The sequence below is a fragment of the Pangasianodon hypophthalmus genome, chromosome 28 (genome assembly GCF_027358585.1).
Source record: "Pangasianodon hypophthalmus isolate fPanHyp1 chromosome 28, fPanHyp1.pri, whole genome shotgun sequence".
Lineage (NCBI taxonomy): Eukaryota > Metazoa > Chordata > Actinopteri > Siluriformes > Pangasiidae > Pangasianodon > Pangasianodon hypophthalmus.
In genome coordinates, this window is record NC_069737.1 from 565,920 (window position 1) to 578,451 (window position 12,532).

The 12,532-nt window shown below is 37.2% G+C and overlaps 1 protein-coding gene across 2 annotated transcripts; it reads right to left on the minus strand.

The window, feature by feature from the left end:
- Nucleotides 1–3,767: 3,767 nt before the first annotated feature.
- Nucleotides 3,768–12,532, minus strand: cldnd1b (claudin domain containing 1b). 2 transcript variants are annotated; one of them, XM_026910837.3, is made up of 5 exons: nucleotides 12,302–12,532; nucleotides 10,923–11,362; nucleotides 10,268–10,372; nucleotides 9,913–10,050; nucleotides 3,768–5,879 (listed from the first exon to the last, which is right to left on the minus strand). In XM_026910837.3, the coding sequence occupies exons 2-5, from the start codon at nucleotides 11,194–11,196 to the stop codon at nucleotides 5,659–5,661; spliced, it is 738 nt and encodes a 245-aa protein (XP_026766638.3). In that variant the 5' UTR covers nucleotides 11,197–11,362; nucleotides 12,302–12,532; the 3' UTR covers nucleotides 3,768–5,658. The 2 variants fall into 2 exon arrangements, with proteins under 2 accessions (XP_026766638.3, XP_034158147.2); XM_034302256.2 differs by lacking the exon at nucleotides 12,302–12,532 and adding an exon at nucleotides 11,544–12,238.

Below are 12,532 nucleotides of genomic sequence, written 5' to 3' on the forward strand. Positions count from 1 at the left end.
TATGATCCCTCTTTTTTTATTATTATTATTAACATTTTGCAGATTCTGCAAGGTGTATGTAAATTTATGACCCCAACTATATCTCTGAGTTTTCCAGTGTAATCTGTGAACATTCTTCACTTCCTTCTGTTAATTTACTTTGAGAATTTAACATAATATTTTAGCGCTTATATACATGTACACAAACACACAGTGTCTAAAAACATGAAATTACTTGTTGGGAAAAACTTGGTAAATAGAATAGATTACAGTGAATAGGTTTAAAAGGATATGTTTATTTTTTATTGTTAAAAATCAGAGTCATTATATTAATGTCTGTGTTGGAAATATATCACTGTTTTTACTCTGTACTTTTTGATGAATATGTGAAATGGATTAAGAAATTGGCAGAAGAAGAAGAAGAATCAGCAGATTAATAATTAATATAAAAATTAAGATAACATTTAATCATCTTTGAGCATTTCATACATTTGTTTGCAAACTAATTTTATAAAAGTCAGGAGATGCATCTTTATATTTTATTACATGTTGAATTATTCAGCCTTTCAAATTGACGGAAACTGATGAAAAAGATTAAACTTAAAAAGGTTTATTATCCTGTGGCTCCCTCTTGTGGGCAACTTTAGTATTACAGCCGACATCTGTCCCTCACACTGAGATAAATGGCTGATCATTTAGAATTTGCTGTTTGGCCCCCGAACATCAGAAATTCGTGAAATTTGGTATGTTAGATCAGACTGTCCTGTTGTGCATGTGAACCGAGATTCATGAAGTTTGGACATTGCGTTCACAAGATATAAGCTAATTAGTTATTATTTGCCACACCCACAAATACATGGGCCTGTTTCTCCACAGTGATTAAATCAATCAAAACTCTTTTGATAATTCTTTGTCTGGAGCATCTCGAGATGGTGCAAAGCTAATTTTGTGGGAATCAGACAGACGTAATTAAACATGATAACAGCTGGGTGCTAAGCATCAGGTTATTGAGTGCTGTAAGTGTTTATGTTCTGTGTTAATTCCATGCTGTAAGAGGTGATCACTGCGTTAGTTCTTATTTAAAGCTCTTCTGTAAATTTTCAGTAATTAGCATCAGGGCTAAATGTTGATCTGTTGTTTGTGTATCTGGCTGGTGGCTTTCTATCATTTGATTTTATTTGTATAGCAGTTTTACCTATGGTCCTTGTCACAAAGCAGCTTTACAGAAATATAGAAACTCAGGATATGAATTTTAAATGTATAAATTTATCCCTAATGAGGAAGCCAGAGGTGATGGTGGTGAGGAAAAACTCCCTGAGACGATATGAGGAAGAAACCTTGAGAGGAACCAGACTCTAAAGGGAACCATCCTCATCTGGGTGACACCCGATAGTGCGAATATAAATCATTCCTTAAATAACTGTGTGCTACATGGACAAATAGTGCAGTTGTGTAACCAGGAAATTCATCACAGTTTACGCATGAATTATTTTGTTGAAGTTATCAACTGTTCACTGATGGAGACGATATATACCGTATATACAGTATGTTATATATACAGTGGATATATGGATGAAGTGGATATATGGATGTTTTGTGGGTTTTTTGTGCGTGTCATTTTAAAACACAAAGGCGCTATGACAGCAGGGTGTCTGTGTTGAGGTTTGGTGGCTTTGTGGTAAAATGCTTGTCTCTGGACTGGAAGCTCTCTAGTTCAACTCCAGCTTGTTCTTGTGTTTGTTTTGTTGAGTGGAGAAATGTAGAAGGTGGAGTTAAAAGGGTGTTTTTTTGTGTCGTCTACAAGTCTGTGCAGTTTATTTGGCTCTCTGAAGGTGACTTATATGAAGGTGAAAAGGTTTATATAAGAGGAGGTTTGTGTGAGATCCTGTGGCTCATGTGGCTGAGCGTCGCCTCTGGGTTGAGAGGTTGCTGGTTCAAACCCCAGCCAGGACTCCAGGATGTGCATGTAGATAGTCCCGGAATTGATGGGTGTGGGAGGGGTGCAGAGGGCTGGTTGCAGGGTGAAACCAGGTCTAGAGAGGAAAGTGGTGTTGATGCCTTACAGGTGAGTGTTGACTTAGTTTTTTGCAGAGGTTCCTATATTATGCAAAACTAAGTCGACACTCACTCACCGAGTGCCATAACCCCTTTTCCCTCCAGCCGTGACTCAGGGGGGGCAGCTGCCCGGATATTACCCCCCCTCTCACCAGTACACACCCTCAGGCCATCCTGCACCTTCCACATCACTCTTCCTGCCATTGATTCCCGAACCGACTGCATTCACATCCTGGAGTCCTGGCTGGGGTTTGAACCAGCAACCTCTCAACCCAGAGGCGACGCTCATCCACATGAGCCACAGGAACTCACACAAGCCTCCTCTTATATAAACCTTTTCACCTTCATATAACTACATAAATGGCCCAGATTCGAAGTAGCACCGTCACACACCATCTTTGTTTAATTTTTTACATCACAAAGGCCTATAATTTTAACTCAACCTTCTGCTCATCACACCAGATACAGACACGGGCTGGATTCAAACCAGGAGCTGTCGAGTCCAGAGGCGAGGCTTTTACCACAAAGCCACCAAATCCCACCACAGACCTGCTGCTGTTGTAGCACCTTTGTGTTTTAAAATGACACCCACCAACGTATGTAAATGTATAGTTTATAGTTTAATTACATCCTTACTTTTATGTTCTCCTCGAGCCTCATGTCCAGCAGGTCGGTAATCAGAATGCTCCTTACTGCTCTCCGCGTGCACGTGTCTGCTCTGTCATCAACGCTGCAGCTTCTGTCTTTCCTGTTTGTGTTTACTGATGGTGATTGTTAATTAAACGATGTGTACTCCACTCACATGCTCTGTGTGTTTACTGGGACTGATGATTTTAATTATTTTTTGTCTTTTACCATTGTGGTTGTTATTTTTGTAAAAAAAAAATTATTAAAAAATATTTAAAATATTAACTATTATTATTGATCTTAGTAATATTATTTTTATTTTAAATAATAGTTTATATATAAAGTGCATACGATGTGTATTAATAATAATAATAATAGAATTTTGGAGCCATGGGCAAGCACCACTCGCATTTTCTTCAGCTAATACACTATAATGTGGTTATTATTGGAATTCAGTTTGGAGAGGCTGCTGGCACAGAAATGACCATCTTCACCTTTAAACATAAGCAGTGTTTCTTAGAAATCATTGTTTAAATACCATAATACACTGTAAAATATTAATTTTATTCCTAAATTATGACTCCAGAGCAACCATCCAAAACTATTTTCAGATCAACAGTGATGTGTGCAGATTACTAGGCATCAAGAGGAGCTTGTGTGCCCCTTATCACCCACAAACACCACAGAGGGGCAATTATTATTATTATTATTATTATTATTATTATTATTGATGTTGTATTAACTTCTCAGCTGAGATCTGAGGGTCGCATTTCCAATATATTCCAGTCATTTTCTGTACTGAAAACAGGAACCTCAGATCTCAGCTTTGGAGCGTGATCGGAAAACAAAACTTGTGCTTCTGTCTACGTCTCGATCTCAAGGACCAACAGTGTGAATATGAAGAAAATCTCAGAACGTCAAAAACGTCACCTGAATAAACTGTAAGAGGTTAGACTTTGTGTTTCTTTTGGGTGAAAAACTCAACTTTCTCTGATCTTCCCCAAACTCACAGCGTGGGTTACGGAGGTCAGGACAGCAGTGCAGGTTCTGTTTTCCTCTCACATTTCTAATCTATAAATAAATATAAATAAATCACCAAATACATATTCCACTTGGAAAGACGTTTATTGTGATCACTCATCTAAAATGTAGGAATATAAAAACACGTATAAAAACCGAAAAGTAATCTGGACAGAATTACAGAGTCACAGTGGACTGTCCTGGTGTCTCCTCCTGACCGCGAGGTATCTGTTTAAACTCAGCGTTAACGTATTGCATACGGTTTAAGAGAAAATTTACAAACGTTTTAGCAAAATTTAGTCATGAGGCACATGATGCTAACCAAAAAAAAAATAATTCCAATGGATCTATAAATATATAAATATACACACAACAGAAAGGATACAGATTGGAAGTGATTATGAAAAAAAAAAAACATTCCAATATGAGATTTAAAGAATTGAAACAAAACAGTGTAATGAAGACCACAATCCAGACCGTGAGAAAGAAAAACAAAATTATTAAAAGGCTTCAGTGGTTAATGCACCTCTTAAATAACTGCATTCCAAAGTATTTATGCTATTTGTATTCAGACGTATTTACAAAGAAATGACAAACTTTATTGAATACACAGTAATAAAGTGGACAAAACTAACTGGGTTACATTTTTAACAGCTTCACAATGAACACAAGAAATTTATATTTATCCTAATACGGCTACTGGACTTTTTTTTTTTTTTCCCCAACTGCAGTCCATTTTAAACTCGCTTTCAAGTTAATTTCTAAAATCACACAATTAAAAATAAAATCAGGGCATAAAAAGAATCAGTCAGCTGTAGCTCACGGGGAATAATATACGAATATGCGAATAAATTATTAATCGTCTCGGTCATTACTGGAAACCACGCAGTGCCAAAACTTTTTATCACTGTGGTAATATACGAGGAAAAACATTATCTATAACAATAAAAAATATTATTTGTTTTTTTTTTTTTTTAAAGATGTATGAAGGATTGGGAAGACGCCACATACAGAGCAAAATAAAATCTATTCAATGCGAATGAGATGCTAATATCACTTAGTGGTGACCAATCAGATCAGTTCCTGTGATGTGCCACGCCCACAATTATAATCGAACATTATTCCTTCACTTGAGGAGCTGTTTATATTAAACAGACTCGCAAAAAAAAAAAAACCCACAAAACCCTGAAATCTACTTTGACTTTCTTCTAGCCTACACACTTTTCACCAAAAATCTCTAACAATTTTATTTATGTTAAGAATTAAAAGCTTATAATAAACGCTCGTTTTATTTCATGAGCGCTTCACAGGAGTCTGCGAGGAACTCTACATATATCAGCTCTGTGAGCGACGCCGAGGGGCAGTGCTTACTTTCAGGGCCTGAAAAACGTCCACAGAGACTCGAAAAGATGAAACGATATCACGAATCCCAGGTTTTGCGCTTTGTCCTGAAAATTATAGAAACATTACAGGTTTAAAAACACACTTCGGTAGATGTTTATAGGAATACATTTGAATATTGTTATGATATTTATGAGCAGATGATGTTCAGTAAGTTATTTTTGATGGATATTCTGCAGGATGGTGTAGTGGTATTGGGGAAGCTGTTCACTCAGACATTTGGACTCTGCTGTAAGCCGGTGTTTAGTGGTGAATAAGGCAGTAATGAGTAGCTTATAACACGTTATAAATCCTCAGTAATTAGTCACTAAAGTGACTCGTCAGGTCCCCCTCCCAACTCCCCTAATGATTCCCTTGGTGACTCCTCAGGTGTTTCCTCAGGTTACTCCTCTGATGACTCAATGAGAGATTCCTTAGGTGATTCCTCAGGTTACACTTTATGTGATCCCTAAAACAACTCCTCAGGTGAGTCCTCAGGTGAGTCCTCAGGTGAGCTGTGTATGTGATGTGTTTGATTCTCAGATGTAGGCTGACTCTGCGTTACGGTTCTCTGGTCGTGGTGTAACACTGTGTGGATTACGCGACCCTGTAAGCAGTCATGCGAGTGTAGTTCTTGCGGTGGCTCCTGGCGGCCCACATGAACAGAGCAGCTGCCATCATCTGCAGCGGGGAGGAGACCAGGGCCAGGTACAGCGACCAGCCCAGAGACGAGACGACGCCCTCAGGCAACTCCAACTCTCGGTGCAGCAGGTCCATTCCTGCCAGGAAGCAGCACACCGTCGCCAGAGAGCACAGACCTGCGGGGACGGCGAGACAACCACCGTCACTTACTGACTTAATTATACAGCAGTTATAATTATACAGCAGTTAAACAACTACACAGTGATTTCACAGCAGTTATAACAACTATACAGTGATTATACAGCAGTTATTAGAACTATGCAGTGATTGTACATCAATTATAATTACTATGCAGGGATTATATAGCAGTTATAAGAACTACACGGCGATAATATAGCAGTTATAAGAACTATACGGCAATAACAGCAGTTATAAGAACTATACAGCAGTAATATAGCAGTTATAAGAACTATACAGCAATAATATAGCAGTTATAAGAACTATACAGCGATAATATAGCAGTTATAAGAACTATACAGCGATAATATAGCAGTTATAAGAGCTACACAGTGATAATATAGCAGTTATAAGAACTATACTGTGATAATATAATCGTTATAAGAGCTACACAGTGATAATATAGCAGTTATAAGAGCTACACAGTGATAATATAGCAGTTATAAGAGCTAGACAGTGATAATATAGCAGTTATAAGAGCTAGACAGTGATAATATAGCAGTTATAAGAACTACGCAGTGATAATATAGCAGTTATAAGAACTATACAGTGATAATATAGCAGTTATAAGAGCTATACCGTGATAATATAGCAGTTATAAGAACTACACAGTGATAATATAGCAGTTATAAGAGCTATACAGTGATAATATAGCAGTTATAAGAGCTATACAGTGATAATATAGCAGTTATTAGAACTATACAGTGATAATATAGCAGTTATATGAACTATATAGTAATAATATAGCAGTAATAAGAACTATACCGTGATAATATAGCAGTTATAAGAGCTATACGGTGATAATATAGCAGTTATAAGAACTATACAGTGATAATATAGCAGTTATAAGAGCTACACAGTGATAATATAGCAGTTATAAGAGCTACACAGTGATAATATAGCAGTTATAAGAGCTACACAGTGATAATATAGCAGTTATAAGAACTATACAGTGATAATATAGCAGTTATAAGAGCTATACAGTGATAATATAGCAGTTATAAGAGCTACACAGTGATAATATAGCAGTTATAAGAACTATACTGTGATAATATAGTCGTTATAAGAGCTACACAGTGATAATATAGCAGTTATAAGAGCTACACAGTGATAATATAGCAGTTATAAGAGCTAGACAGTGATAATATAGCAGTTATAAGAGCTAGACAGTGATAATATAGCAGTTATAAGAACTACACAGTGATAATATAGCAGTTATAAGAACTATACAGTGATAATATAGCAGTTATAAGAGCTATACAGCGATAATATAGCAGTTATAAGAACTATACAGTGATAATATAGCAGTTATAAGAACTACACAGTGATAATATAGCAGTTATAAGAACTATACAGTGATAATATAGCAGTTATAAGAGCTATACCGTGATAATATAGCAGTTATAAGAGCTATACAGTGATAATATAGCAGTTATAAGAACTATACAGTGATAATATAGCAGTTATAAGAACTATACGGTGATAATATAGCAGTTATAAGAGCTATACAGTGATAATATAGCAGTTATAAGAGCTATACCGTGATAATATAGCAGTTATAAGAGCTAGACAGCGATAATATAGCAGTTATAAGAGCTATACAGTGATAATATAGCAGTTATAAGAACTATACTGTGATAATATAGTCGTTATAAGAGCTACACAGTGATAATATAGCAGTTATAAGAGCTACACAGTGATAATATAGCAGTTATAAGAGCTACACAGTGATAATATAGCAGTTATAAGAGCTAGACAGTGATAATATAGCAGTTATAAGAACTACACAGTGATAATATAGCAGTTATAAGAGCTACACAGTGATAATATAGCAGTTATAAGAACTACACAGTGATAATATAGCAGTTATAAGAACTATACAGTGATAATATAGCAGTTATAAGAACTATACAGCAATAATATAGCAGTTATAAGAGCTACACAGTGATAATATAGCAGTTATAAGAACTATACTGTGATAATATAGTCGTTATAAGAGCTACACAGTGATAATATAGCAGTTATAAGAGCTACACAGTGATAATATAGCAGTTATAAGAGCTAGACAGTGATAATATAGCAGTTATAAGAGCTAGACAGTGATAATATAGCAGTTATAAGAGCTATACCGTGATAATATAGCAGTTATAAGAACTACACAGTGATAATATAGCAGTTATAAGAGCTATACCGTGATAATATAGCAGTTATAAGAACTATACAGTGATAATATAGCAGTTATAAGAGCTATACCGTGATAATATAGCAGTTATAAGAGCTATACCGTGATAATATAGCAGTTATAAGAACTATACAGTGATAATATAGCAGTTATAAGAGCTATACAGTGATAATATAGCAGTTATAAGAGCTATACAGTGATAATATAGCAGTTATAAGAGCTATACCGTGATAATATAGCAGTTATAAGAACTACACAGTGATAATATAGCAGTTATAAGAGCTATACCGTGATAATATAGCAGTTATAAGAACTATACAGTGATAATATAGCAGTTATAAGAGCTATACCGTGATAATATAGCAGTTATAAGAGCTATACCGTGATAATATAGCAGTTATAAGAACTATACAGTGATAATATAGCAGTTATAAGAGCTATACCGTGATAATATAGCAGTTATAAGAGCTATACCGTGATAATATAGCAGTTATAAGAACTATACAGTGATAATATAGCAGTTATAAGAACTATACAGTGATAATATAGCAGTTATAAGAGCTATACCGTGATAATATAGCAGTTATAAGAACTACACTGCGATAATACAGTAAGAAAGTATAATCAGTCTCTCTATAACCCTCTGTAATGCTCTATAACACTCTTCATCCTACTATAGCTCTCTATTGTATTCTATACACTCTATAATCCTCTGTAACCCTTTATAGTCCTCTATAACCCTCTATAATACTCTACAGTCCTCTTCAATCCTCTACAGCGTGTCATCTCCATACACAGGGGAAATTAACACTTCTTAGCTACCAAAACTTTTTACTTCTGTCTACCAAAACTTTTCATACTTGGTTTATCTTATACATATTTTTCAGATAGTCTTTAAGAACGCCTCTGACGAAAGAAGAACGTATTGAAATCGTTCTCATGGCTGCATCAGGAAGCTATCGCAAGGTTGCTATGGAGATGCAATTACATGCAATAACACCAGATGTGTTAACACGAGTTCCTCATGAGTGAGAGAGACGACTCCGTGTGTTTACACAGAAATGGCAAAGTCATGTACAGGAGGTTTTGTAAATAAAAGTTACATTTTGCTAAAAAGTGTTAACTTCCTCTATTCATGGAGACTTTTGGCACACGCCGTACAATCCTGTTTAACTCTCTATAATCATCTATAGTCATCTATAACCCTCTATAACCCTCTATAGTCATCTATAACCCTCTATAATCATATATAACACTCTATAATAATCTATAACCCTCTATAGTCATATATAACCCTCTATAATCATATATAACACTCTATAATAATCTATAACCCTCTATAATCATATATAACCCTCTATAGTCATATATAACACTCTATAATAATCTATAACCCTCTATAATCATATATAACACTCTATAATAATCTATAACCCTCTATAATCATATATAACACTCTATAATAATCTATAACCCTCTATAATCATATATAACACTCTATAAAAATCTATAACCCTCTATAATCATCTATAACCCTCTATAGTCCTCTATAATTATATATAACCCTGTGGGTGTGTCTGTAAGGTGTGTTTATGAAGCGTGTGTGTGTGTGTGTGTGTTTATAAAGCGTGAGTGCGTGTGTGTGTGTGTGTGTGTGTGTTTATAAAGCGTGTGTGTGTGTGTGTGTGTGTGTGTGTGTGTGTGTTTATAAAGCGTGTGTGCATGTGTGTGTGTGTGAGTGTGTGTGGTTAAGGTGTGTGTGTGTAAGGTGTGTAAGGCATGTTGTTTACCTGCCAGCAGGTGCAGTAACCCGACGAACAGGGTGGGTGTGAGGCTGCGGCAGAGACACGCACACACTCCGACCAGCGCCGCCAGGAACACCAGGCCGAGAGACAGCAGCGGGAAGATGAAGCGACATCGCCACAGAGCTGATACACACACACACACACACACGTTACACACCGAGAGAACACACACACATACACTCACACACACACACACTCACACACATCCCTCTACAAGCCTCTATAACTGTCCATAATCCTCAATATCTGATCCTCTATAATCCTCTAAATAAGAAAATATTCACACATTAAATAAATCACAGATATATAAATATATAAATATACAAACATAAACACGTACACGTGCGCAGGAAATCCTCTTCACCGCTGGCATTCAGGAGTTTGTACTTGATTTCGAACTGCTGAGGTAAAGTGAAGGCCTCGCACTGGGACAGCGTCTTAGAGTCTGAACACAGCGACGCGGAGAGAGGAAGCAGAACATGTTACACCAAAACACAAACATTTAAATAACTCACTCCCGTTTAACTGTTCAATTAAATTACAGGTGCAGTCTGGGAGTTTTAAATGTTTATAGACCTCTCATAATCACAGAGCAGCTGAATTAGAAGAGCAGCGATTCACAAAGTTATAATAAATCTGTGCATTTCGTCATTTCAAGACTTTTTTTAGGATTTAAATAGTAAAAAAAAAATACATTCCAGTTTTAACGCTATTTCTAAAGAGTCTGCGTGAGTGTGTCTAAAAAAAAAAAAAAAAAAAAGATTCCTATTTAAAAATTTCTGGCCCTGAAATGAGTCAGCCAGAAGCTCCGCCCCTTTTTCTTAACAGATGAGGTGTAAAAGTGAGAGTTTGAGGATCAGTGAGAGAAAAGATCTCCTGTTAATGCTTATTGCAGTTCTCAAGAGGGATATCAGGGGGCCTTAAATATTACAGACCGCTGCTTTAATATCTCACACGCGGCTGCTTTAATATCTCACACACACTCGTGTCCTCACCCTGCTGAGATATGACGATGCAGCGCCACCACAGCCCCAGAGAGCCGTTGAGGCGGAACAGAGCCTGACTGTACTGCGTCTCGGGCACGTCCTCGCTCCCGAACTGTTCCCGCAGCTCCCGCAGGTCCGAGCCGTTGTTGGCGTCGTTGCTAGGCGGCGGACTGCGGTACTGGTACCAGTGCTGAGTACCGACCGCCACAGAGAGGTACACGCTGGCCAACAGGCTCAGCACAGAGCCGATCACCAACGCCGTGGCGTAGCGGTTATCCACCATGCTTACACTGCTGTACGATGTTCTAACACACACACACACTACACACACACTACACACACTAGGTTTTAATATAATTCTCTAATTTAATGGTGTTTAGAGCAGTCCATTAAATATCACTGTGTCATGGCAGAGTCAGGAATCATTAGGATTCTGGACATCGACTGATCTGTGGAGAGAAAACATCAAATATTCAGTAAAACAATTTCACATCCATGCATTAATAAAAAACAGTGTTTCATTCTCTACTACTGCAAATATTATGCACCTGGCATTATTATTATTATTATTATTATCATTCTGTGTTTATTTACATTACATTATTTACATTATTCCATTTATTTACTTACTGATCGCCAAAAATACCTGAAACAAAGGAATAATTTTAATTTTGTGTTTTGTTTTATTTGCTTTAAGTCCCTTATGCTGCTTCTACACGTCACCATCAACACACGGCTCAGGCTATACGCTAAACAAGACTCGGGCTGTATCCCAAATCACCAGCTGATCCCTACACTAGTGCACTACTTCAGGCCTCCTGTAAGCCCTACGTAGTGCGCTTCACTTCCAACATGGCGCCGTTTGGGACGCGGCCCGAGACTTCCTCATACCTCCCGCATCTCAATCACGGATAATCACCTAAAATGGCTGCTCTGACTATAATTTATAAAGTTTATGGAGATTAAAACGTTCATAAAATCGTCACAGACATGATGTGTGCTTATAATTATTTTTAACAAAATAAACTTAATATGAACACACTCTGATATATCGGAAACAGTATTAGCGAGCTAAAGTAGCATCGATATTTGTAAATAATGAATGATATCGCGGCTGGAATGTTTACTTTAGAGATATTTAATATACAGAAAGTGTTTTTTATTTTTTATTTTATTGGAGTAGTTTAAAGAAGTCGCAGCCTCAGATCCACAACCGCTTGTTTGCATTGCTAAGCTAAGCTAAGCTAGGCTAGGCTAAATGAACCGTAGTTTCACTGTATTTCAGTATTTATTTCACAACTGAGCTCAAATCTCTAACCTTTAAAAGAGAGATAATTCTGTTATAAACACACACTCAGTGTCTATATCAGTGTGAATTCAGCTCTCACCGTCTCAGCCCCGGGGTTAGTGTCGGTCCACTTCCGGTTTCACTCTGACCACAGGCCGAACCCGCCGCGGGCCGAGTCCCGAACCCTCCTGCTGCCGACATCCGCGCACTACAGAGGGCCTGAGCTCAGCGCCTTCACCGCCCTGTGGAGTGCACTACACTCCTGCTGCCTGCTATATACACACACACTCACACACACACACTCACACACACACACACACACCGCCCTGTG